The following is a 26,955-nucleotide window of genomic DNA, read 5'->3' on the forward strand; positions in this document are numbered from 1 at the left end:
AAATTATTTTATTAAAATTATAATAGTTTTTGGTTTGTGGACGTTTCACCGCTCATCCATGCGGGGAAGCCATTTGGATGAGTGGCGAAATGTTTCTTGGGAGAAAACTTTAAGTCCAGTTGCTATGACTCAACTTTAAGACTACGGCACCTGGATGAATATAAACCTTTATCGACAGATTGTAGACGCATTTTGTAAAAGGAGATTATCTCAAGTAATTCCTAAACCCCTTTCATTTAAAAAAATACATTTTGCTTTTTATTTTTCTCCTGCTATATTCTCAAATCTGTTTTGCAATTGGATTAGCTAAACTGTCTTCTGTCTCTGTTTAGCTTTTGCATGACACCTTTGGCACCTAAAGTATAGTGAAGAAAAGTAAGCTCGTAAATGTGTTGCAGGCTATCTTGGTCAGACTTGTACATTCTGATGATGTGGCAGTCATCTGCAATCTGTGCTGTGTCAAGTCAGAAATCCGCCTACCTGCACAAAACTATAAATATTACATTAAAATAAAATCTGTACATGCGATCATATAATGCCACCACTGCTTGCAGCATGTCATTGCACATGCTCATGATTCTAATTAATCAGACTCATCTTGAACCGATATGATCAAGGGCTTAAAATGTCATGCAAAATAGAGAGAGGGAAAGGAGTAATAATGCAGCATTGTGACATGCAATAAAACATCTGGGAAAAATCCATCAAGGTGATGGTTGTGACTGTCAGAAGTCGGTACTCTGTCTCCCCCTCTGGACACCAGCAGGAACCATCTCCAGAGGACTGAATGCATTTATCTCCCAGCAACCCAGGCATGGACTTCCTGGATGCCACACACCTGACTTTTATTCACTCAATCAATCCCAGTCTATTTAAGCACTGCACTGAGCCACACTGAGTGAAAAGTATTGTTTGTGCCACTCTGCATTCCTTACTGAGCCTTAAATTTGGCCCTGATCTTCTGTTTGCCCGACTCTTGCCTGGATCCTGACTACCCCTGTCTCTCCTCTGATGATCTTATGCCTCTAAGGCCGCCTTTACACTGCAGGTCTTGATGCCCATATCCGATTTTCTGACTATATCCGATTTTTTTGAAGACCCGCTTACATCATCTTTTAAAAGTGACCCATATCTGATTTTTGCATTTACACTATACAATGCTGAAACTATCAAACGTAGACGTTCTGAGGACGATGTGACAGGGACGATCAGCTTATATATAGCTTTCCTTTGACGCTCCAGTCGAGGTCGGTACCGGCTCATCACACCACATATCAAATAGTCCGCTTTTAGTGAAAAAAGCTACCTAAACTGAAAAAATAACAAGAATAAAGTACTAAAAACTGAATATTTATTTTATTTTGTAAGTGACCATGGTATAATGTCCTTCAAAGTGTGCATCATCAGAAATTAATGCGTTGGATGGTTCAGGCTTACACATTGTGTGTTCATTTCTGATAATGCACACTTCGTCTGCCATTCTCCCTTACATAACTTGGTAACTAACTTTTTTTCCTTCTGCCATCAATTTTCTACACCTGCTAATTGAGGTGACTGATGGGCGAAGGTGGGCACACCCTGGACAGTTCACCAGGTCCTCATGGGGCAACACAGAGACAAACAACCCCACACACTCGCATGTAAGGGGTGATGTAAAATTATGAATCAAGTTTTTGGACAATGGCATAAAAGTCTAAAAGTTTAAAATTTCTCACCTGATCTAAAAGCAGATCCATTTTTAAAGCAGGAACCCCATTTGTCTTAATCAGCTGATCATCTTATATGCTGCTCACAGTTTTCCTTCATGTGCTCAACTTGCTATAACTCCAAAGAGCAACTATTTTAATAGTTAATAGTTTGATCCTGGATGTACTCAGAATATAAAAGCACCAAGTAATGGTCAGCAAGTGTTTTAAAGCATCATATGAATGTCTGCAATGTTTCTCATTCATGTAACCCAAAGACCAACTGTTTCCTTTCTTCTATCCTGTTCATGTCTCACACTCTCATTTAGACCACTCACTAATCAGTAAATTTGTTCTTAAGTACATAAGTGTAAGGATTCTGTGCTTTAGTCTGGTTTTTCAGTTGTGTTCTTGGTTTTGGTCATGTTTTGAGTTATTCCCTTATCAGTCACTCCAGGTTCACATTGATCATCCACAGCTGTTGTCATTTCTTTCAATTACCCTTAGTCTATTTAAGTGTCTGGTTTTCAGTCATTTGCTCTGCTTTGTCACCCTCTTTGTTACTTCTTGGTTTTTGTCATGTTCTAGTTAATTTATCAAATGTTTAAGTTTCTGTCATTAATTCTGGTCTCCTGTGTTTTGGGTCACCACCAGTTCCTGACAATTAGAGGCTTTGACATACATTTATTCATTCATTGCTGACATTTCACCATGTATTCTTGGGGACCCCCTGGGGTCACATGTGACTCCTCTGTTTTGTTTACACAAGTGTAGATAAGAAACTATGAAAAACTGCAAACATACCAGCAAATTTAGGGTTTTTGGGGAGAAATCTACCAAACTTTATGATAATTAATAATAACTTTATAATACGTTAGTGTCAATATTAACTAAATAAAGGATTCCTACTGTATTTTGGACTTTTGGGTGGGCATTTAAAAACATAACATAACTGAACTAACTGTATATAAAAATGAAGAGAGCCAGTTGGGAAAGAGATGAAATATGATAAAAAATAAACCAAATCCTGTTGCCTGCTCTTTTTTTCACCTACTACTTGAATGGAATCAACCTGGATGAATGAGAATCCACATGGACATGTTCAGAAAAACAAGTCCTGAAACAAATGACCAGTGACATGTGGCTACATTAGGACTGGTTTTCTTTAAGAATGACATAATTCAAGCAGTCAGCGGGAATTGAACCGGTCAAAAATTGTGTGAATAAGTCTTCCTGCAAGTCATGTACAATCCATTTTTTGAAGTATTGTTTGCACACAGGATAACTATGGTGTTGACATGTAGCAGCAATAAAACATAATTTGATTTGCATTTGAATAGAAACACATGAAGAGAAATAAGGGAATCTGGCTCAGAATTATTCTGAAACCTTATCACACTGAACTAATTCTAATCTGGAGCATTTCTACATACTGTATCTTCAGTGTTTTTTTAAACTCAAGTACTTGGATGGAATCAACCTTAATGAATAAGAATCTACAAACATGTTCAGAAAAACAAGCCCTGAAACAAATGTTGTTGTTCACCTCTTGGCATATCCCTTCAGGGGTCGCCACAGCAAATCAGCTTTCAGTGATTTGCACAGGTGGTTTGACAGAGATTTTTTACGCTGGGTTCCCTTCCTGACACAACCCTGTAATTTTGTCCGGGCTGGGGACCAGCACAGGGGGACCCAGACTTGGGGCCTCATTAAGGCCACATAGTTAGGCAGTAGCGCGAAGGGCCAACTGAGCAATCCAGCTGCTAAATTCTGAAACAAATGACCACAAACATTAGGACAAGCATCAGGATTGTCTTTATATCTTTATTGTCAGATTTGATCTGATCAATCTAATTTGATCCAAAGTCACTTACAGGTGTGTGACATCTTTGTACCTGTGTAGAATTCTTCTGCGTTGTTCCCAGAGGATCCTGAGTAATCCTTGACACACAGACAATCTTCTTAATCAGGTTTTTTCTTTTTTAGGTTCTGGTGTTTGCTCAATAGGACACCAGAGAAAGTCTTACAGGTTTGTAAAAAATCTGCCTTCTCCTCCCAAAGAAGCTTCTTTTACCTTGTTTTCATTGAAGAAGACATGATTGTTATGACATCCTGCCACAAAAGAGTTCTCCGTTAATCTTCTCGACCCAGGCGCTGACACCTCCAACAACTTTGGTTACCAAACTTCTGAAAAAGACTAAAGCTGAGCTGGAAAGTCCAGAGGTAAATGTTTCTATACTGCTGAGCTTCCTGTCATCCTCCCAAACTGTGGTGGATCCACCAGCCAGTCAAAAACCTAGGAGAATGTGAAACCATCCACCCAACGCAGCATGGTCAGCACACCACATCTGATCATGATAGGTTTTCCTGTAAGTATTTAGTCAAAGTATCTGTAATACTTTGATAATATGAGATGTTACATCAACATAAAGCAGATACATTAATTTCTTATTCAAAAATAAGGTTGTTGACAAAGCAGACTTAAAACCTCTGTCATTTACCAATGTTGGACATTTTGCAAGCAGCTTATAAACATGCCCACCCAAAAATCAAATCTAGGGCAGCTTCCCTCTTTCCTTCCTGCCTTTTGGAATTCTCTGCTTAAAGATTCACTCTGCTGCTCCCTTTCATTTGGATCCTTCTGTCTGTATCTGTGACTTGTTCCTTTCATAACACATGTTGGTTCTTGTTTTTAAAAGGATGCCGGCACAAAGTTTCACACTGCTTTTGAAATTGTAAGAACACAAATGTGTTGGCTTTTAATGTTCAGCAATTCTTTTTGTTGCGTGGTAACACATAACCCTGTTAACCTTGACAAAGAAAAAATTAGGATAAAAGGTGATGTAAGACACTTCCCCACTCTACTTATGGTACTCTTTACTTTCTGAATATCAGCCTCACTGCATGATGTGGAGCTCTCAAGTCACATTCCAGTCTGTTCTTGATCCGTCCCCTCAATCAAAAGTGTCAAACAAAGAATTCAGTTTTGACAGAAAGCAAATGTCTACAATACCCAATGCTCAAGTGGAGGATTTTTTTTCCAATTTTAGGACAAAAAAATTCCTAAGGAAGATTTTCAGTGGTCTGTCTTACTTCATCGAAGGATTCAGTATTAAAATATTTTAATTTAAGGGGGAGATCAAGACAAACCCTATTTGTTAACCCTCAGTCTTTGGATAGATCATTTGCACATGAGCGCATGAAACCAGTTATTAGAAACTGATGTAGAAGCAACTTTCAACTAAAGGGTTTGATTGTTTTCTAATATTTGCTTTTTGACTCAATAACTGTTTTTTTTATTGGATTATTCCGATACAGTTTTAACTGGTGCCATTGTATTGATTCAAAGCAAAATGACATGAAGGTAAAATGATGCACAGTTATCAGTAATGAATGGATGCATGTAAAATTGTCATAAATGTTAAAGCAGCATTGATTGTTCCGCTGCTCCATGTGGATTTGAGAGAACAAATGACCCATGCAATATTAATAAGGCACATTATTTATTTATTTTCAAGGCTCACAACTTGATGCAAAAACTACATCTTGGGAACATATTGCTACATTTTTGACATTAGACATTAAAGCAACTATACAGTACTGTCAAATATTGGCTCATTTTATTGTCGCACATATTTAAAATAAATGTGAATATTTGAACCTCACCAGCAATCCTTCACACCTGCAAAAAGCCCTCTGGGTTTTTTAAAAGGCTAAGAGGCGAAGACCAATTATTTCATGCATTCCTCAGACATGGCAATTTAATAGATGCATAAGTTAACGGTAGTTCTGCCTTAGGTGGATGATTGGACTTGAGTGGATCTGTACGAGCTTCTAAAGAACCCTGACGTGATGTTGAACTTTGCAAACTTTGTTGGTAAAAAAAAAAAAGTCATTCCACAAGTTAATTTTTAGTATAAGGCAGGCTTTTAGCATTTTTGTGGTAAAATGAAAGATGAGAGAAAACGCTAAACAGTGTACGATATGTGGTTTTAGTTTGCGTTTATGTCAGAAAAGTTCAACTTTCTTTGTTTCTTTGATAGATCATGCTTTTTACCACTCAGTTCTTCTGAACTCTTGGCCACAAAATGTAGAATTGGTTTGGTGTGGATTAGACCTGACATCAGTGTCAAATGCAAATGTTAAATGTAAAAGCCCTGAATTGAGAGCTTAGCAGGGAAATTTTGTCCACAGGTTCCAACCCATTTGCGCCAACGCTGGAAGAATTCTGTGGTTTCACTGATGGCCTGGACAGCCAGTACCCTCAGCTTTGAAGTTGATAAACCTTTTAAAACCATGACGAATATTCTCCTGCAATTTTGCCAGAGGGTAGGGAGAAAAGTGAAATAGGTACCAGGCACAAGGAGTGCAAAGATTTACTCTAACCACCTCCGTCTCTCCATCACAAGTTAAGGCTGGAGTGCTCACTCTGGCACGGCTTTGAGCTTGCAGCCTCTTTCTCCTCTTATAGTCCTCCCTGAGGGTTTTAAAACATTTCATGCAGCATCAGTATAGAATCCTGACTGCATGGAAACAGAGGAGCTATGATCAGCCAGCATTTTGCAGCACAGCTTCGTGTCAGTAACGGACATGGCTGCTTGGTACAAGTTAGGCAGCAAGGGTGAGACATCCAGTCAGTTTCCATAGCGATGGGGTTGAATAAAGGGGGATTAGCAGGAGCAGTGTGGTGAGAAAGGATTGCAGGCTTATGTCAAAGCTCCCATTTAAAGAGTTCCCTGTCGTGGCGCTTTCAAATATTCTGATGATGAACCTTTCTTTTCCCTTCACTCCTTACATTTCCCCTCAAACGCACAGGCATAGTCACTGTGTCGTTTTACAGGTGAAGAATCAATGACAACGTTGGCTTAATTTAAAATTGGGGTTTGAGCAATGTGCAAAAAAAAGCAACACTGGGTTTTTCCATCGATTTTTTTTTTTCCCCAAAGATTATCAGGCATAGTTTCCCAAGAGTAAATCATCCAACACACGGAGTTTCCTACACTTTCCTCACATCTTTCCATGTGCTGTAGCTTTTTTTAAACTCTACTGGATGAGAATTTAAACATAAATCTTTCTCTAGTTTTCAAACGGTAGTTTTTTTTAATCCAGAGTAATATTGCTAATTACACAGTGAAGTTTAATACTGCTGTTACAAATAGGTATTACATATTCTGCATCATGGCACTTCAATATGTAATAGCCTATAAAGTAATTCTTATTATTACAGACAATTTTATAATAAATTGATAAATGCAGATTTGTTTTTATATTTTAGCAAAATTCTTTCTAATAATTTTGCTTATAAAATAGAATGTAATTGCGTTGCTTCTTAGTTTTTACTTTATTAATTATTATAATGTCTGATTTATTGAATATATTCACAAAAACTAAAATACATATATACTTTTTTTTGTAACCTTTATTTTCCATTTTATTCTTGCTGTGTTAATCCTGTCATGACAGAAATATGCTTAGACAAGTTTCTTACATAAAGATTTACAAAATTAAATTTCTATCCGTTGTTTCTTTGATCGCATGGCATGATTTAATGTATTTTGGGTTGTAAGAACATGTTTCCATAGTTTTCACAATACCAGTAAGTCCCATCCATTGCCTACAGGTGAACTGGACTGAACGAGTGTGATGTCACCCATAGAAATTGCTTTACTTCCAGCCATAGCAAAAGTACGCCTATTCAGTCGACATATTTCGCGATATGGACACCGCCATTTGGAGCCAGACAAGGTTAGTGAGCAGTTATTGGTCTGTATCAAAGTTGCTATGGCAACTACTGTTGCTAGTCAAAAGTAAGCTTGTTGGAAGTCTACACCCCTTCCACGGAAAGCGAGTTTGAATCTGTCAATGAAGCGTTTTGAACGTTTGAGGTGGGAACTTTTACATGCTTTAAATAAGGCATCTGATTGGCCAGTGTATAACTTAAATAACTTGTAATAAAGAAAAAATATGAAACTAAAATAGAATCAGCAAGAACATGTTGAAAAGGGTATCAAAGCAAGAATAGTTCTCCTGATAATTACAATAACTGAGTATTAGCTTTGTATTTTTCAATAGAAGTCTATGGGATTGTGGCTTTTTGGAGCTGGCAGGTACTTCCTGTTTGGCACGTGAGGGAGGAGGAGCCACTCAGTCCAGTTTTCATATACAGTCAATGTCCTCAACCTTGTTAGCGGTCTCAGCGTATTCACAATAACACCCAACCTTAAAGAAAAAGGCATTTTGACAGCGCGCCGTGTACCTCTCAGATTCGTTTGAGCATAAGTAAGTACAACCAGAATTAATCCATATATAAAGTGCCCTGGATTACAAGGCATACTGTCAGGTTTTTGCATAAGTGTGCTTCATAGTGTGGAAAATACAGTATTCTGAATACTGTCTACCTTAGGTAAGTGCAAAACAACCCTAGTATGATAATAATAAATTAGATCTGGTTGTTCTAAAATATCTTCTTGTATCTACACCCTTTACAAGTGTGAAACGTACAATGCTGGGAGTTTTGTATTACTTGTCACCTAACCTATTATAACTAATATGTGCATTTAAGCAGAATTTATCCAAACACTACCAAAAAATGAACTCCAAAGGCCCCTTGGATGTCAGAAAAGCATTTGCATGTTAGCATACATTTCTGTGAAAACCCAAATATGCTTTTTAACCCTCAGAAGCTTAATCAGCTCCATTAATTGACTTTTTGTAGAAGTTAATTAACCATTTTCAGGGACTGAAGCACACCAATCCCAGTGGAGAGCCATATGAGGAGGGGGAGACTGAGAACCATTATGCTGTTGCTTAGCAACACCTGTACAAAATTTGAAGCGATTTAGTGCCCCCATACTGGTTATTATGGAGGTCATATGTTTACTACATCCACACTGTGCGCGGGCTGTGACACAGAGCTGTCAGCAAATCCACACATGCTGCGTACCTGTCTCTATTCCGAACAGTGCAGGGTGGATGCAGAACACTTTAAACCTGCGGCTTGACTAAATCTCTACATCATCACTGTTTAATTCTGTGGATTTGTGGAAACAGATTTGTCGAATCTGCATCCCCAAAAGGCTCCTTTGCAGTTTTTTGTGTTATTTTCAGACCGATGAAGAAGGCAGAAAGCTCCACAGTTTAAATACACCCAACTAAAAAATGTAGATAATTGTGACAGAAGCTGATTTTCATCCAGAAAAGGTCCTCTCGGCTCATTCTGTGTCTGCAAAGAGTGTGCTTGAAGCAGATTGAAAGAGAACAGGAGGCACACAATGAGACAAAGAAAAGCAGACGTGGGAAAGGAAGGAAGAAAGAGACAGAGCTGCTGATGCACTGACTTCACAGCGATTTAGGTCATGCTAAACAAATCCTGAAGAAGCCTAGAGAAAGAAGGTGTCAAAGTCTCACAGAGGTTCCTGTGACTTCAAAGGTGAGATTTTTGGAGCGTGGCTCAACAACAACAAACACTGTGTAAGGTTTGAGCATCTCATCACACGCAGGTGGAAGATAAATGTCATCTGTTGTCCTTGGGAGGACAGACCAAGCTATATTTGTGCTCCACTCTGACACACTACAGGAGCGGCTTTTCATTAATATTTGCAGGATTGCTTCCATCTTTCTATCAAAAAACCAAAGAGGGGCAGAACATTGGACTTGCTCAGTCATCACAAGTGGATTGAAAAATGATTACAGCATGCTAATTGTGATAACCAAAATTTATTATTTACTTTGGAACCAAAGTACACCTATAACATTACGTGTTGATTGGAAAATTTCCTGGTTATTTATTCTGTTTTCACTTTTATGAAACTTGTTCTCAAACATATTGTTTTGTACTTTAATTTAATTTGAATACTGCCCCAGTGAGGAGCGCTTCATTTGTCTGTTAAACATCATTTCCATTCACATATCTCGTCTTCATTAAGTTCTCAGTGAGGATTAGAGTGGATTTTTTTCGGCAGCCGCCATACTGAACTGCAGGGGAAAAATATTAGTCACAATTGCAGCCGAGAGGAGAGAAACAATTCTGCCACAATATGAATAAAATATATGAATTGTTTATGATTAGCATCCTAATGACTAATCATCATGCAAATCAGTTCGTTCTATGCCCTCCAAGTGGAAAGAAGCACAGAAAAACTAATAATTGTATCTATGAGGAAGCATTTGAAAGCTGACTTTAAAAGCTCAGGATGAAGGTCTTTGTAGGAGGGGTGATTCCTTCAAAGTAATGATGGTAGAGGAGCACACAGAAAGGAAATGGAAAATTCATGTTCCCTAATGATGGAAAGTAAAGACTTAAGAAGCAACAACAAAAGTTACGCAAGATTTTATTAAATTAAATTCTCAGGCTCACTTTAATTTAAAAAAAAAAAGAATTGTGCCATTTTTTAGGACATGGTTTCTGCAAGGCAGCAGAAGTTCACGAGAAATTCCCCTCTGAATTGTGGGCCAAACTGTTGGCATGGAGTAAGCTCACCCTCTTTTCATCATCCATCTGTTTAAATGTTCTCCCGCTGGCTTACAGCCCCTCACACCTCCAACCTAACATTACCGGGGCAACTAAAATGGCGAGCAATATTGGAGCTAGCCGGCCGTACAGTTTTGAGCCAGATGCCATCTCAGACGAGGAAAAAGAAGACGTACTTGGATCAACTCATCCACAAGTGGAAGCAACGGGATTTGAGCAGAGCAGGGGGCTTGTGGCCCCTCATAGTGGCTTCTGCGTCACACCTACATGTTTTTTTTAAACTGCATTTTTCTGTCTGCTCCTGATTCACAAAGATTTGAATAAAGAAACACTCGGAAGTCCAATTTTTAGCTTAATTTTCTCCATCATCAGAAAAATGCCACAAGAACATGTTAAAAAGACCAAAAGCACAATTTATTTTTATCAGAGTTGTTTTTTTAAGGTGAACCTCATGTCTGACTTTATTTCCAATTAAATGAAAAACTTATAAATGTTAATCTTTTTTTTCTGTTCAAGGTGATGGTAAATCAAGTGGAATACTGGATTTTATGGTACATTGTGAACCAGCGGCTTATGGCATGAAGGGCTTAACAAATAAGTTGGGTAAACTTTTAAGTATAAATAAAAATGTTTGATTTTTTATATTCATAAAGAGACTTGATTTTGTACCTTTTGATGATAAGTTGAGTTAAAAGAGTATAAACCTAGTTACAATTCTGGACATTAAGACATAAAAAGCTATAAGATGTCATTTAAAAAATATCCTTGCCAACAAAAGTTCCCTAAAGGTCACTGCAGTGATATATATGTGGGTCTTTAATTTACTTTTTATTTACTTTTTAAAGTCCAATGTGAGACTCAATCTCAGTCTACCACAAAACTCTTAAAAGGAAACGACTTTTGCACATTGAACCTAAAACTAGCAACTAGGAGTCACAGTGAAGTGTCTAAATCCAAACTCAGAGGCTGAGGGGTCAGCTGGCTGACACTGCCTGCCACCATGCCTGTGTGCTTCATCAGCAGGTGTATAAATATGTGTCATGTTTCAACACATGCATGTCCAAAGGGACCCAGATGGGATTTTAAATGCTGCATTTCATGTGGTATCATTTAGTAGGTTAGTTCACCCCTCATTGCTTTGCCATCTGGAGCCCTCTCAGCCTGCACTAGGAGCGTTCCCACTGGAGTTTAAATGCTCCCGATCTCTCTTGCCAGAGAGAAAAACCAGCAGAAGTCAGCGTGCACGCCCTTCAACTCAGCTTTAAAAAGTGAAAGGAAAGAAAGAGAGGCTTTTTCTCACATTAAGCAAAGTGATAGGCATCAGCACTTGTCAAATGTCAAGACAAACTGCAAACATGGTGTCAAGCTGCAATGCATTAAGACAAACACAAGCAGAACGGGACATCACAAGAACAACTTGAGCTTTCATGTTCAAGGAAAGTCAAACAAATGGGCCCGAATCACTTACCTTCCTCTGGAAACTGACAGGATCTCCTCAAACACATTTTTTCTGCTTTGATTCTTTTGTATTTTTGTATAAGATTTCTCAAAAGAGATCTATAAAGTCAGCTGATCCAGACAGACATTTTTCTGTCTTCTTGAGCGTTGCTGTTTTTCTCCCTTTGTGTCCTCTTCTGTTTTTCCCATTCCCAAATGTCCAGATCCAGACCACAGTCCTGGAGTTTCTCCTCTTGACACATTCCCTCATTTGTGGAAGCGTGGGTCTTTGGACGATTACAGGCAGAGTTAGACACAGAGCCAATGTTCCCTCCCTTTATTGACGGGCTCCCTTTATCACATTTTGCCAGATTTGCAGACAGACAGACACGCACTGGCTTCACTTTCCAGGGCTTCCTACATTACCCCTCCATATGTTTCCATTTTGCGCCTCAGCCATACATTTTAATACTGTGGGTGGGAGTGGGTGGTGGATGGGAGGGGGGTTGTTAATATTTGTGTTGGGTGTGTGTCCATGTGAAAAATAGTTATAATTCAGGAAAAGAAAGTCTTAAATGAAAATATATGAGATTTTCTGACTGCTGTGAAAAATAAAAAAGAGAAAAAAATGTATATCAAACCAAAAATATTGACAATTAATAAAAATAAAATGGTTATTGTCATGAATTAAATGCTGGATAAAACACACAGACTGCAACTGGGATGTCTGTACAGCTTGTGGATGAGGTAGAGGAGGGGGGGCGACTTTGAGATGACATTGAGGCTCTGTGGATGCGAGTTGAGACTCTGGTTGTTGATTTTTAGACACTCGCACAAGCCGAAGCGGCTGCTGCCCGTGTGCGTTCAGCCTCCTCCTCTTCCTCATCTTCCTCCTCCTTCCTCCTCTTCTTCGTCCTGGTCTTCAGCACTGCTCCCCACTGGACAGCTCCTGCTTGGACACCGCTAACACTGCATGGTCCCCTTCTGTCTTTTCATGGAAGTAAAACCCATTTATGTTGCAAGAAAAACTGGGAGTTTACAACTTCGCGCACAGCCGGATTCTGCGGATACCTCGTTCCGAGACTTGTGGCGAGCTGCGTGCAGATCCCACATTCACTGTGAGTAAACCGTCTGCCTCTCTGCATGTGCCACAGTTAGTCTATTTATCCAAAAATAAATACAACCCTTTAATTGCACGCTCTTATGTCTGTGTCCAGCAATGAAATCCCTAGACCACACATCAGTCCTCTGCTGGGATCAATATTTGCGCAAAGGATCTGTAAACATTCATGCAAAAAAAAAAAAAAAATCCACGCAGAACTGATCCCTGTCTGGCTGTCTGTGTTTTTGCAAATGTGGAGACGCATTCTGGCGCACCGAAAAACGCGCGCAGTTTTCAATTAATCGGGCTGAATGAAATATTGGGTGTGCTGGCTGATGCGTAAAGCTTTTACGCATCAGACATCCTTTGTCTTCATCATTCCAGTTTGTTTGAAATCGTTTTTCATCTGATTTTCTATGGTAAAAATTGCTTTGGAGAATGTCTTGGTGGTAATTGGTGCACTTTTTTGCGCCTTAATTCTATCGGCTCTGTGCTATTCTTGTGGTGCGTCCAGGCTCCAGGTGATTTTATTTTAATTGCGCTTTTTTATTATATTTTGTTACGTCCTATGCTTGAAGTTATGGCTTCTGGTCTGTGTTTGTGCTGTTAATCTGTTTTATATTCGGGGCGCGTATTTCCTTGCAGACTTTGTTTAGGCAATATTGTCTGCTGAGCTGGTTTTGGCTGATATTCCTGTGCAATCTGTTGTGCGCGTTTCAATTCAGGACGCATGGCTGCCTTCGACGGATTTTTGAATATATATATATATATATATATATATATATATATATATATATATATATATATATATATATATATATATATATATATATATATATTGTGTGTGTGGCATTTCTTAAGTCTGGAATGAATGAAAAAATTGTCATGGCGCCAAAAAAGATGAGGAAATGCTGTATCTTTGCCTTTAATTGGCATTAAATACCCTGAACAGGATGAGGCAGAGAGGATGAATGAATGAATGAATGAATGAATGAATGAATGAATGAATGAATGAATGAATGAATGAATGAATGAATGAATGAATGAATGAATGAATGTCTTGTTGTGCCTGAAAGAGAGCAACATGTTCTTTCTTCAGGAGGTAATCTCATTTTCTGCGCCACTTGTACAAACGACACACTACTTTATCCACAATCCTATAGGTTAACGGCGACTGACGAGCTGTGTACACGCAGACTTCATCTCCAGACATTTGGTCCAAAGGTTAGTCCTAAAAACCGCAAAGCTGCTGTCTACGTGGACTGGTGCTGAAGCCTCTCGTCCTACTGCCAGGACCTCTGCCAAATCCAGAGACATGGCAACGAACGGCACCAAAACGGACGGACAAGTCACAGAACTCAACGAGGTGGCCACCAGTAATGACAAGCCCAAGTCACTGGATGTCAAACCTAAAAAGGAGTTGCCTGTCAGGGAAATGTGGGGTGGAAAATTTGACTTCCTCCTGTCTTGCGTGGGTTATGCAATTGGACTGGGGAACGTGTGGAGATTTCCCTATCTCTGTGGGAAAAACGGTGGAGGTAAACAGCATTTTCATAGCTAATTTATGCAAGCCGCACAAACCTTTCATCTGCTCCATCACCTGCATCTGAAACCCTCATTTACTGAAGATTGCTCATGCTGGAAACACGTTTTTAACTTGATATACTTCTATCCATTCAGGAGCCTTTTTGATCCCCTATTTTTTGACCCTCATATTTGCTGGGATGCCCTTGTTCCTACTGGAATGCGCTCTTGGCCAGTACACCTCAATTGGAGGGCTTGGTGTGTGGAAACTGGCTCCTGTATTCAAAGGTACCTAAAATGAATATAAGGCAGTGATTTTTGTGTATAGTTCCTTTGCACTGCCTAATTTATTTTTCTCTAATAGGTGTGGGCCTTGCAGCAGCTGTTCTATCCTTCTGGCTCAACATTTACTACATTGTAATCATTGCTTGGGCCATTTACTATCTGTACAACTCATTCAGCGCTGTAAGTACTGTCAGAGTGAACGTTATTAAACATGGAAGCAGGACAAGGTCAACGTTGTGAAGAATTTTTGGGGGACAAAAATTGATATTTATGTTACAGAACCTGCCGTGGAGCTCATGTGACAACTCATGGAACACAGAGAAGTGTTACACAAACTACACCATTTTAGACACCACCAATCTCACCAGTGCTGTGGTGGAGTTCTGGGAGTAAGATTCTGAGTCCTCTCTTTTGTGCTTCAACACATGTCACATTTAGTCTTATTGTTGCTTTCCCTGATTTGTAGGCGCAACATGCATCAAATGACTGACGGCCTAGAAAAACCAGGCCAGCTTCGGGTGCCCCTGGCAATAACACTGGCCATAGCCTGGGTCCTTGTGTACTTTTGTATCTGGAAAGGAGTTAGCTGGACAGGAAAGGTGAGACTTGATTGTGGAAACACATTCAATTTCGAAGCATTTCTAGATCCTGATAAGGCTCAGATAAGTTACATTAAACATTGGCTTTGTAGTGTCTTAATGCCTTTTATTAGGTCATTTTAGTCCAGTCTTCCTGGGAAAAGTCAGTCATAGTCCGGCTTTTGGATTTGTACCCTTCTTTCATGAAGCCACGTGTTTAAATAAATCCTCCTGTGACCTTTAAGAATACATAAGTATTTGGTCAATAAATCTAAATGTCTTACCACCCTCCACAATTCAGTATTTCCTAAATATTTCCCTAAATTCAAAGAAAATGTAACACTGACCTATGAACTTGTCATGTTCCCTCCTGCTGATTGCCTCCTTGCTATTTCCAGGTCGTTTACTTCTCAGCCACCTATCCCTACTTCATGCTGTTCATCCTCTTCATCCGTGGGGTGACTCTACCTGGAGCTAAAGAGGGAATTCTGTTTTATATTACCCCAGACTTTGAAAAACTGAAAGAATCTGAGGTAATGACAGACTACTGTGTGATTCATGGCTTTCTGCAGAAAACTTGTGAGAGCAGAACTTGGCCCCACGCTGTTAAATCATTGCGTTCTTCTGTCAGGTATGGCTGGATGCAGCTACCCAGATCTTTTTCTCCTATGGATTGGGACTGGGGTCACTTATAGCTCTGGGCAGCTACAATACTTTCAATAACAATGTCTATAGGTAAGACTTTATGATTCATGAGCTTTATGCAAGGTTAAATGTGAGCGATACATCCGAATTTGAGGATTGTCATTGTCCAAATTATGTCCAGTGAACATGAATTCTTGGGATTTTCAGCATAAAAATGGCTCCCTCTGCCTAAATGTTTGTCTTCAGCAGTTTCATGATTCTGGGTCACATTATCAGTTACATAAAAATAATTGCATCCACTCTGAGCTTTCTGCAAACTGTCAGAATAATACAGAAATGCAGAAGCCTTTTAATGAGCAGTTTATTGCTTGAAAAAGCAATGTTTTTTTTTTTTTTGGAAAAAGCATCCATAAAGCTTAAAATAACAATTCAAGCTTATTTTTCCACCTTTCTGCCTCCTATTTTTTTTTTGCTGTTTTAGTAAGTTTAAGATAAAAAAAACAAATACTATTTGTCTGATCGCATCTCTTTTTTTAAAATGTTCTCACTCTAGAGACTCTATCATTGTGTGCTGCATCAACTCTTGCACCAGCATGTTTGCTGGGTTTGTGATCTTTTCCATCGTCGGCTTCATGTCCCATGTAACAAAGAAAAGCATAGCCGACGTAGCAGCTTCAGGTAACTGCTGGTTTTATTTAATTCATCAGCTTTTGTTAGCGGTTGTAAACAGAAACATTGACAGATAAAAAACATGTCTCCTCTTCATCACCCAGGTCCCGGCTTGGCTTTTCTTGCTTACCCAGAGGCAGTAACCCAGTTGCCTGTATCTCCTCTCTGGGCCATTTTGTTCTTCTCCATGCTGCTCATGCTGGGGATAGACAGCCAGGTAATTTGGGGGGGCTCAGAGCTGATTGGCTCAGGGGGATGACCTAAATATTTGAAAGTAGGCATCTATCATGCAGCTCACCTCTGTCATCTGCATGATAAGCATGCAATTTGTTCTTCATGGACAGATATGGTTAGACTTTGACTGAAAAATAATATTTTAAATGCAGCTTTATTACCCCTTGTGCCCCCTACGTTTATTTGTTTTTTAATTTTGATTTAAAGAAGACCTCACAGGCTTGAAAGTAAGAAAAGAAAGAAGTTATGTGGCTCCAACAGTCAAAGTTGCATTAGTTCCCCTCGGAACTCAAGTTTAAGTAATCACTTCCAATAAAAACCCTATTTAAAGGCTTGTAAATAAAGGCTTCCACATTCAAAACTCTCATCTTCACGTGTAACTACTCAAGTTTCTACGACCATTTTTGGGCTGTATGTACAAAATGTGCAGCCATTGAATGTGCTTTCATAGTTAAACCAGGTCAAACTTTGACCAATTAAGGTCTCAGATTTGGTAATGACATCTGGATGGCGTCCCCTTTTATTCATCAAAGTGCTAACTGTTTGACAATTGTTCATGGAGGAAAAAATAATAATTGCGGTTTGTGCCCGACTAGAATTATATGACACAGAGTCATAAACGGTAACCATATATCGGAATAGAGCTGTGAAAGAAAAAGCCTGGAGCAAGATTTGCAAGTTTTTCACCGCTTCGACATTTCCCACGAAACCAAACCAAACTTCTTCCAACTGTAGGTGGCGGACATGAACTGGTAAACAGTAGAAAAAGAGGAAGAAGCCCTAACTGCCTGTCCAGTGTTAACAACAGCACTAAACGGGCCTTCTTGAACGTGTGTCACATGTCACATGTGAACGTAGCATAAGACATAAAGATTTTGTTCATTTAGGGGGAAGACTTTGGATTCATGGGTTTGAAAATAAATACACACTGTGCACATATTAGTGTTTATGGCTGTTTTGCATCCCTTAGTTCTGCACTGTTGAAGGCTTCATCACTGCCCTCGTCGATGAGTTCCCCAGAGTTCTCCGAGGCAGACGAGAAATCTTCATTGCAGTTGTGTGCCTGGTGTCATATGTGATTGGACTCTCAAACATCACACAGGTGAGGCAGAGCAGCTCATACAACAATCATCTATTGCACCAGATAAATTAAAGAACACTAAACCAGTTAAAAAAGTAAAAAAACAAAACATTTTTATTCAATTCTAGAGGGTCATGAATTTTTTTTTTTTTTGTAAATTTAAGAGGGGAGTAAATCTGTATCTAAAGGATTTAAGAGCATCTCCCTTTTTATCCCAACCAGGGTGGAATCTACGTGTTCAAACTCTTTGATTACTACTCTGCCAGTGGCATGTGTCTGCTCTTCTTGGTCTTCTTTGAATGCATCTCCATATCCTGGTTCTATGGTAGGTATTACAGCGACAATATGACTAATAGTTATTTACATAGAGAAAAGTCAGGATGACCCAAATATGATCAGTCAGAGAACCGGGAATTAAGACCTGTTAACACTTGTCTAGATTTGTTTAATTCAAGCTCTGTCCAGCCTCAAGGTCATGTTGTGGTAGTGTTTGCCACATCCTCACTCTCATTCATGCCAGATAACCAGCCATTTTTAAAAGATCTGATGTTTTGGTCATGAATTTGGTTTTTCTGGCAGGTGTGAACAAATTCTACGAGAACATTGAGGAGATGATTGGCTACAAACCCTGCGTATGGTGGAAGATGTGCTGGCTCGTCTTCACTCCATTCATTGTTGCTGTGAGTACTGAGAGCCAACAGAATAATACATCAACAGTCATGACATGAATAAAGTCATTATTACCTGCCTGTAGTGAAGTTGGGTCGAGAAAACCCTGCCTGTCGTATGAGATATCAGAATGAATAACGTGCCTCGTGTCTCCCACAGGGGGTGTTCCTGTTCAGCGCAGTACAAATGGTTCCTCTCACCATGGGAGACTATGTGTTCCCATCCTGGGGTCAGGGAGTAGGCTGGCTCATGGCACTGTCCTCCATGGTTCTCATACCAGGCTACATGGTTTACATGTATCTTGGGCTCAAGGGCACCTACAAGGAGGTAAGAAGGAGGTTGTGTTTTACATGTACTTCATTATCTGTACCAGCAAGGGTTGCCAGATATTTTCACCCTAATTCGTTTTTATTGTGTCTTTCTACCAGCGATTTCGAATAATGTTTCAGCCTCCAGCAGTCGTTAGACGGTGCCAGGAAAATGGACCCGAGCAACAAGTTGAAACCAACACCGCTACTCTGTCCAGTCCTGCCAATCAGGCTCCCGCCAACCCCACCAGCCCAACCAATCCAGCTCCCGCCAACCCCACCAGCCCCGCCAATCCAGCTCCCATAAACACAACAAGCCCTGCGGCACCTGCTAACCCAGCTCCCCTACCAGCTATCCCAACTTCTGTTTCTAGCCCGCCAAATCCAGCCACAAGCCCTACCACCACCACTAACATTGTCACCACCACTACGACTACGGCAACCCCAGCTAACCCGACCACCACAACTGTTAGCCCAACCAGCGCAGTCCCCAACCCAGTGAGCCCAGCAGAGCCTGTGAATCCGCCAAACCAAAAAAGCCTGACATCTAACTTGAGCAATGCAGAGGCCAATGTGTAGACAACAAGGAAACCCTCATGGAGCATGTAGACTAAAAAGAACATTCAAAAAGAAAAAAAAAGGACATCCAAGATTTTATTTGATTCACCTACCTCCAGGGGCAAAAATGCGATCAAAACATGTTTAATTTTTCTGCATTTGTGAGACCAAGCCAGTGATGTCTTATTGTTGGTTTGCTATCTGAAAAGAGTATCCGACTGTTAGCAGTGATACAAGCATAAATCCAATTTAAGAAAAAAAAGAAAAAACAAGGAAAAAAACTGTCATACTGTGAGAAAAGAAGAGAAATAGATTAGAGATTTGTTAAATATCTTTATGAATCCAGTAAATACTGTGTGAATATAGTAGATCAAGTAGTGAACAAATTGACATCATTGAAGGAGCATAAGGGATGGCGTCAATTTTTCTTTTGTGGATGTTTACCAAACCTCACACAGTTGTCTCTTTTTCCAGCGTTGCTCTCTGTGAGGTGAACTACAGGCCGCAGGGCAAACGAGGAGCTCTGAGTAAGCACAATGCCAATAAGAAGTTCGTGTTTAGGAACTCTGGAGCAATCCAGTATTTGTTGCAAAAGATTTTGTGTGTGAGAGAGACTGTTATTTTTTTTCTTCCTTTTTTCAGTAAAAAAAACTTTGAAAAAAAAAGAGAAAACTTTTATGTATTCAAAAGCATTTTTAGAATTATTTTTAGGGATGTTTTATACTTGTATGTGTTGTAACTGAGGACCAAAATCAATAGGCAGACAATAGCAAAAACTATGCCATTTAGTATTTGGTTGGCAAAGCACAGGGTACAAAGGGGTACAAAAAAAGAACAAGAAAAAGTCAAAAGAAGCACAGGGTTATCAAACTGATTTACAAACGTCAAAGATCCCTTAATGCTGGTAGTCAGTCCTGTTTACTTTTCGCATGCTTTCCTCAGGAACATCTTTGAAAAATTGCTCTCAAATGTCTCCTGACAAAAAAAAAAAAACAACAACAACAAAGAAGGCCTTAAGCCAATTAACCAATTTCTGCAAAGTCATAGTCTGTTTACATGACTGGACAGAATTACAAAATACCACTTTGTATGCTAGCACAAAAACAAGGACCAACTCTGTGTCTGAGTCATGTTTCTTTCTCTCTGTGTCATGATTAGTCGTATTTTAATCAATATGTATTTTTTAAAAATACATATTTCGATGTACAGACCAGTAAGCAAATGGTCTTTTTTTTCATGTTCCTAGTTAAAAAGCACAAAACCTTTTTATTTATTTATTTATTTTTTTCCTCAGACTTTGCCATGGCGTGTTCGGACAATGTTAGTTTGCTTCTACGGCAGCTACTGTGAAAGGAATCTGGTTCGAACAGAACATGTTTACTTAGAAAAGCAAAGCAACTGAGCTAATATGTGACAATGGCTACAGTTCATGTCCTGTGAATTTTGTATAAAGTTACTCTACCACAGTTTTCTCTGGAAGTTTGTTGTAAAACTGTACTGTGTAAAACATGTAACTGTGAATGTCTGTACTACATTGGAAGTTGTTGTCTAAATGTTGAAAAAATGGAGTTGCTGTTTTCTGCAATAATATTTTGATCACAGAAGCTAAAGCACATATATTACAGAAATATATGAGATTATAATGAAAAATAAATATATTGATGATTATATTAAAAATAGAAGCAATGTCTAGTTAAAAAGAAAAAAATACTGTTTTGTATATTTTTAACTGTCACACTGCCTAATGTAAAACTTAATATACAAAAAAAGATATGTATCTAAATAGTGTCACATGATAAAGCACGATTGTTATGTTATACAAACAGAAAGATTGAAAAAATAAAGAGTTATAGAAAATATAAATACAACACATTCCTATATGTCCCTGATAGCATGTGTCTTTAGTGTTTCTGGTACCAGTGCTATTAGAAAATAGGGTCAGCTATCTTATCCAAAGACATCAACTGCTCTGAATCCTCCTGCAGTAATTGGCTGTCTCCTCTCTTGTAAGTTAATTCCTGTCCACAGAGTATTTCTAGTCAATAGATATGAGAAAATGTGCGATCACTGAAATTATAAAAATGAGATTACAAGGCAGAATTACAAGCTTGATTATTTTACAGAGAGGCCAGGTGGGTGCTGGGGGGAAGGGGGTGAAATATCTAAACTAATCATTGGAGTAAAAAAATAAAAATAAAAGAGATGAAAGAAGAAAATGTGTCTGAATCCATTCTGTGCAGTTTTTTTTTGAATGTCAGAAACTGATGGGGGTGTGTCTGTGTGTGTGTGTGGGGGGGGGGCTTCAAAGCAGTTTCAGCCCCGGGGTCCGGCGTGCTTGTCTGCCCCATCTCCCCCACCCTGCCCCTCCTCTCTTTTATGGCTCAGTGTGTGTTTATGTTTGTGCACTTGTACCCGCTCCCTCCCTGCAGTAGCTGCTTCCATTAGCTTCCAGTGTGATAAAAGAGACGGCACCAGCTGACACCGCCACAATGACTCGCCGTGGATGAAAGAATGAGATGTCCCCCTCTTTTAGCTCGTGGCAAACTGTGTCTCTGGATGTGTGTGAGCCTGTGTGAGGCAGAGCAGGTCAGGGATAGAAAAATATGGGTTTGAGTGGGTATGGGATTAAATAATACCTCTCATGGCAGCTAATACAAACAGCTCCCTGACGGATGACTTAGTGGCCTCCATTATCCCTAGTTGTGTAATTTACCCTTATTACCTGTAAAAACAAATCAGCACCAGAACAGCCCTGACTGATGTCATCTGCCCACAAAAGCTATGGATCATCATTTTCATTCTGGGTGGACAGAACCTGAAAGATCTTGATTTGTCTGATGCAATCGAGCAGAACACAGATAGGTATAGGTGGAGGCAGCACAATGTACTGCAGAAGCTTTACCTTAAGATATCATGATATCATATAATGTGTTTTTTAAAGGATTGACTCATTGACACATTTTGGTGAATGCTTTTGCTAGTATTTTCAGAAAATTTCTGAAAGTTTCTCAAATTTGGACCTGGGTGACCAAATCATTTTTTTTAATTTTTAAGCTCATCAATGGTGGTCAAGAGAAAACATTTTTTGTAGATCCTGCCCATTGCTTGATAGTTATTGGGCAATGTTAACTGTAGTAGTTTCTATTTAGTATTGTGCTATTTTCTAGGTACTGTCAATATTTTGTCATTCTGTTTCTGCAGCTCTGTTTGTGTAACTGTGACCCTTACTACAATTAGATTGTGTGTCAGAGGGACTCTATACGATGCTGGCCAACCATCATTAACACTTGGGGCTTAAAAAATGGTTCAGTTAAAGCAGTTGTTTGCTTACCTACCTGCCTGCCTGCCTGCCTGCCTGCCTGTCTGTCTGTCTGTCTGTCTATCTATACTGGGTCTTACTTTTTGTGATGATCAGAATTTTTTTTCTTTTTAAAATCGGACAAAAATTACGCTTATTTTTGGTCATTTTACTGTATCTGCTAACCTGTGTTTCCTTGTTTACATATCTTTCCAATATGGCGTAACTCTTTACGTATCTTGGACAATGGTAACAGGCTAGCGTAGCGTCTCCAGCCATATAACTCATTGGTAATGACAGTAATAGCTAGCTAAATACTCCATCTCAACATAGCAACAGCTTTGCTATGGCAGTCATTAGTCATTGGTGTCAGAAGAGGGATGCAGTTACTGTAAGAAAGCAGGTACCAAACGACAGCCTTCTGCCCTGAAGAATGACACACAGTTAGATCTACGTCATTTCTTAACCCTTTAGTTCCAGTGTCAACACACCTTTGACTACTACCAAAGTAATTTCAGTGGAATCTGAAGCTGAGAAAAGCAGCTTTGTGCTGATATGCAACACCTTATGCAACATCTTTTGCAGCATTCATCACTGCAAAATGCGACTAATGTAAAATGTTGCATATCGGTGCAAAGCCAGTATGCAGACCTGCTTTTCCCTGCATCAGAATCTGTGATATCTCCGTTATTTAAAAGGTTAAATGACCCCACATGAAGTCACAGTGCCTCAAAAAGTGGAATGATTAAAGTTTTTCTCAGTCGCTTTAGTACAATTCTCAGATCAGACTGAAATTCCCAAAACTATATTTTCAATCTTCACATCATGATGTCACTTGTGCACATCATATAAGCATTGTCTCACTTCTTTGAACAAGTTGCAATTGCTTTGGTACATCCATGCAAATGATTATGTACAATTCTCTGCTCTTTGCTACATTTTCAATTGTTTATGTCATGTTGATCAAAATGTATTCCATAGTTCACTGTGCAATAGTCTTACTCCTCAAAACACCTAGTCATTAGTTCATCGTATAAGTCATTAACTGCAAAATGGTTGACCAAGTTGTCATAATGTGACAAACATATTTCGCTGCATTGCAAGAGAGGATATTTGCTGTGATGTGGATGAGAATTTGTGGCCTAACATACAGGAACAAGAAGAGGTGTAGGAAGACCACACCAGTTCCTACTGCACTGCCTGTACTGTTGTACAGAATATTGTCCTATCTTTTTTTCCCTTTGTGTTACTGTTTGCAGTGGGTTTTTTCTATGTTGGTATGACATGGTCTGTCAACAACTTACAATATGAACAATAAAAATGTAAATGTGAATCTTGTCCAGTCTCTTGCAATCAAACAGAAAAGGTGTAACTTACATTTTACAATAATTGTCATCAAAACTTTAGCCATAGTTTACATCAGAACCTCCCTCTAAAGTACACAGTTATATTGACAACATGACTAAGTAATTTGACTGTCTTGTTCGTAGACAATGACACAAGGACTTGACATTCTGATGGCACTGACATGTTCAATGACATAAAGACTTAGTTTTGAGAGATGAACTAAAGATTTTGAGCTAGTTACAGGCTTTTGCAAGAAATCCATAGTGTTTTGCTGTTTGTACGAATTGTTTTGAGAAATGCACACACGTATCTGCAAACTTCAATTCTGATCTGAGAATTGTACTAAAGCGACTGAGAAAAACTGTAAGTGCCTGAAATTGTGTGTGAACAGGTAAAATCAGAAATGTTTACACAACCTAAAAATAACAACATAAAACCTTTTTTCTCATTACATGATATTTTTGTAAACTTATTTCAGGTCAGTCAGGATTGTCAAGATAATTTACAGTGTACTAACTAATGCTGAAATATTATTGGAAAGATATTTGAATGACTTATGTAGAATGCATTTGGTAATATTCTCTTAAAGCTGTATTTCTTGGCCCAAGTGTTTTTCTAGGTATTGTTCTACAAGGCTATTACAGCAGTTTAATAAAAAGTAAAATATTATTAAATTTCTTTTCTATTCTATTCTATTCTCAAACTCTCCAGCAAACTGGTGTGTTTCTCAGCGTTGTGGGTTGGCCTGTTATCATCTGCCTGTTCCTTTTATCCACAAATTTGAATGTGATTGAAATCAGAGCCTGCGAGAGACTGGTGACCTGTCCAGGATGTCCCCAGCCTTCGCCCGCAAGTGGAAAACAGCTTAGAAGATGATGAATGAATGAATGAATACAGGAATGAATGAATGAATGAATGAATGAATGAATGAATGAATGAATGAATGAATGAATGAATGAATGAATGAATGAATGAATGAATGAATGAATGAATGAATGAATGAATGAATGAAATCAGAGATTGTTGGTGGTCACTTCAAAAAAACCTGGAGGCTCTGTGTTACTGTAATATCATTAAGGTTAGGGTGATTCACCAATTGGAATACCTGCACTTCATCTTCCTGGTTGAAAGCTTTATTTATTTATTCAAGATTCCCAAACAATGTTCTTCCTTTGTGCTATCTTAGATGACCCCACCTTACATTGACGTGTTCTCCCTACCATGACAAAGGTGGATAAAGGTGGAAAGGATTCCATGTAATCCATGGACACCAGTGAAGATCACAAATCATTGAAGAAAAAAGGTACAGCGCACTGTCTAGTGGGTCTAGATGACCCAACTCCCAATGTTAAAGTGCCTAGGATAACACAAGGGTTATATGAGATGTTTCATAATTGTGGGACATTTTCCCTGTGTGTATTAGCAAACAGCAATCTGACCTTTTTGTGGAAGTAATAGCTGAGTAGCCTTTTAGTCTGTGTTGGTCTAGGACTCATTTCAAGGCCCAAGAACAAGAAGTAAAGCCTGAAACCATTTCACTCGATTCAAAAAATGTTTTATGTGTCTTTTTACACCATCTATGTCCACATTTTGTGTCTACTGTAAATAAAGCTTTGATATTAACCCATAACAACCCAGACCCAAAATTGAAAATTATGTGAGATAAACCAGAGGCCAAGTTGAACATGTCACCATATGTTCTAATGGGTTCATGTAACTGTAACCAGTGAGTTCATTTAAACAAATATGCTGTTTTCATGAAATAAACGTCTGACATTCCCGGCTGTAGAAAAAACATTCAAAAAGGACTTGAAATCCCATCAGGTTGATATAAATTTCAAAACGCTGCAACAGTACTTTTGAAACTTGGTGAGGATAAAACCAAACTTGGGGTTTGGTTGCATTAACTTTGAAATGTGTCTGTGTGTGATTGGCTGAATGAGACAAGCGTTTTGGATCTTGATGATGGTAGAAAAGCCCTATATATCTATACGCTATTTATCAATTATCAAACTACTTTTGCTAAAAATCAAAAGTAAACAGGCAGAGATAAATTTTCCATGATCCATTGCTCAAAAAATATTACATTTATTTTCTGTTTTTCTGCTTAATAATTGTATTATTTCCTGGTGTTGAATTGTTAATGATGTGAAGTATACAGTTTAACCCTTGTGCTTGTGATACTGATGACCATTGACGTGTTCTTCCTACCATGACAAAGATGGATAAAGGTGAAGAGGATTTCCTGTAATCCTTGGAAACCAGTGAAGATCACAAATCATTAAAGAAAAAAGTTCACCGCACTGTCTGGTGGGGTCTAGATGACCTCACTCCCAATGTTAAAGTGCCTAGGATAGCAGGGGTTTACTTAACAGGGTTTACTTAACAGGGTTAAGTAAACAGGATTAAAGACAATAAAAAAAAATTCCAGATCAGTTTTTACCTTCAATGTTAGCTTAGCTATCAATGAAGAACGCAGCTAAATTTATAAAACCTTTAAAGTGCAAATTGCCAGCCAAAAACTCCAGTATCAATAAGTCATGAAAGATTAGATGCATGTAGCATTACAAAAAAACATTAGAAATGTAATACTATACATTACTGTACATTCTACATATGTTTATTAAATATGTAAGTACCGTAAATATAAGATATCTTGTTCAATGAGCTGCACAGTGGTGTAGTGGTTAGCTCTCTTGCCTCACAGTGAGAAGGCCCCGGTTGTCATTTTGGCTCTGTACTTTCTGTGGGGAGTTTCAATATTTTCCTCGATAATTTTAAAATTGTCCCTCAGGTGTGAATGTGAGTGTGTGTCTCTGCGTTACCTTGTGATTCATTGGTGACCTGTACAGGGTGTACACTGCCATTAACCCATAGCAGCTGAGTAGGATCCAGTGTCCCTTTGACCTCAAAAGACGATAACCCGGGTTTAGATGGATAAATCTTGGCTATTTAAAATTATGAAGGAAAACAGGAAGGCTTAACAACCACAAAAAAACAACAACTATCTACTAGAGACAGATTGGTGTTGTGTTTCTTGAGTCCTCTCATCCAGTATCTCCTAT

The 26,955-nt window shown here is 38.9% G+C and overlaps 1 protein-coding gene and 1 long non-coding RNA gene across 5 annotated transcripts; one reads left to right on the forward strand and one right to left on the reverse strand.

Annotated features, from left to right (window-relative positions):
• Positions 1-12,297: 12,297 nt before the first annotated feature.
• Positions 12,298-21,461, forward strand: slc6a1a (solute carrier family 6 member 1a). Of its 4 annotated transcripts, XM_020704779.3 has the most exons (17): positions 12,362-12,710; positions 13,858-13,918; positions 13,988-14,232; positions 14,375-14,506; positions 14,583-14,683; positions 14,783-14,892; positions 14,970-15,102; positions 15,480-15,614; positions 15,713-15,816; positions 16,280-16,404; positions 16,500-16,612; positions 17,600-17,731; positions 17,933-18,035; positions 18,290-18,390; positions 18,539-18,706; positions 18,808-18,918; positions 18,952-21,461. In XM_020704779.3, the coding sequence occupies exons 3-17, from the start codon at positions 14,010-14,012 to the stop codon at positions 19,264-19,266; spliced, it is 2,106 nt and encodes a 701-aa protein (XP_020560438.1). In that variant the 5' UTR covers positions 12,362-12,710; positions 13,858-13,918; positions 13,988-14,009; the 3' UTR covers positions 19,267-21,461. The 4 variants fall into 4 exon arrangements, with proteins under 4 accessions (XP_078806555.1, XP_004070601.1, XP_020560438.1 ...); XM_004070553.5 differs by having other exon boundaries at positions 12,307-12,710; positions 18,808-21,461; XM_078950430.1 differs by lacking the exon at positions 12,362-12,710 and adding an exon at positions 13,150-13,215 and having other exon boundaries at positions 18,808-21,461.
• On the reverse strand, positions 15,188-15,557 carry LOC144994085 (uncharacterized). The gene is made up of 2 exons (XR_013657489.1): positions 15,429-15,557; positions 15,188-15,319 (listed from the first exon to the last, which is right to left on the reverse strand). It is a non-coding gene; the product is annotated as an uncharacterized LOC144994085 (long non-coding RNA).
• Positions 21,462-26,955: the final 5,494 nt, after the last annotated feature.

This window comes from Oryzias latipes, chromosome 7, assembly GCF_053564925.1.
Source record: "Oryzias latipes strain Hd-rR chromosome 7, Olatipes_Hd-rR_3.1".
Classification (NCBI taxonomy): Eukaryota; Metazoa; Chordata; class Actinopteri; order Beloniformes; family Adrianichthyidae; genus Oryzias; species Oryzias latipes.

Coding starts and splice junctions, on each gene's coding strand:
- slc6a1a (XM_078950429.1), top strand. CDS start 14,010: ATGGCAACGAACGGCACCAAAACGGACGGACAAGTCACAGAACTCAAC. Junction 14,233..14,374: donor CTGTGGGAAAAACGGTGGAG/GTAAACAGCATT, acceptor CTATCCATTCAG/GAGCCTTTTTGATCCCCTAT. Junction 14,684..14,782: donor TGTACAACTCATTCAGCGCT/GTAAGTACTGTC, acceptor TTTATGTTACAG/AACCTGCCGTGGAGCTCATG.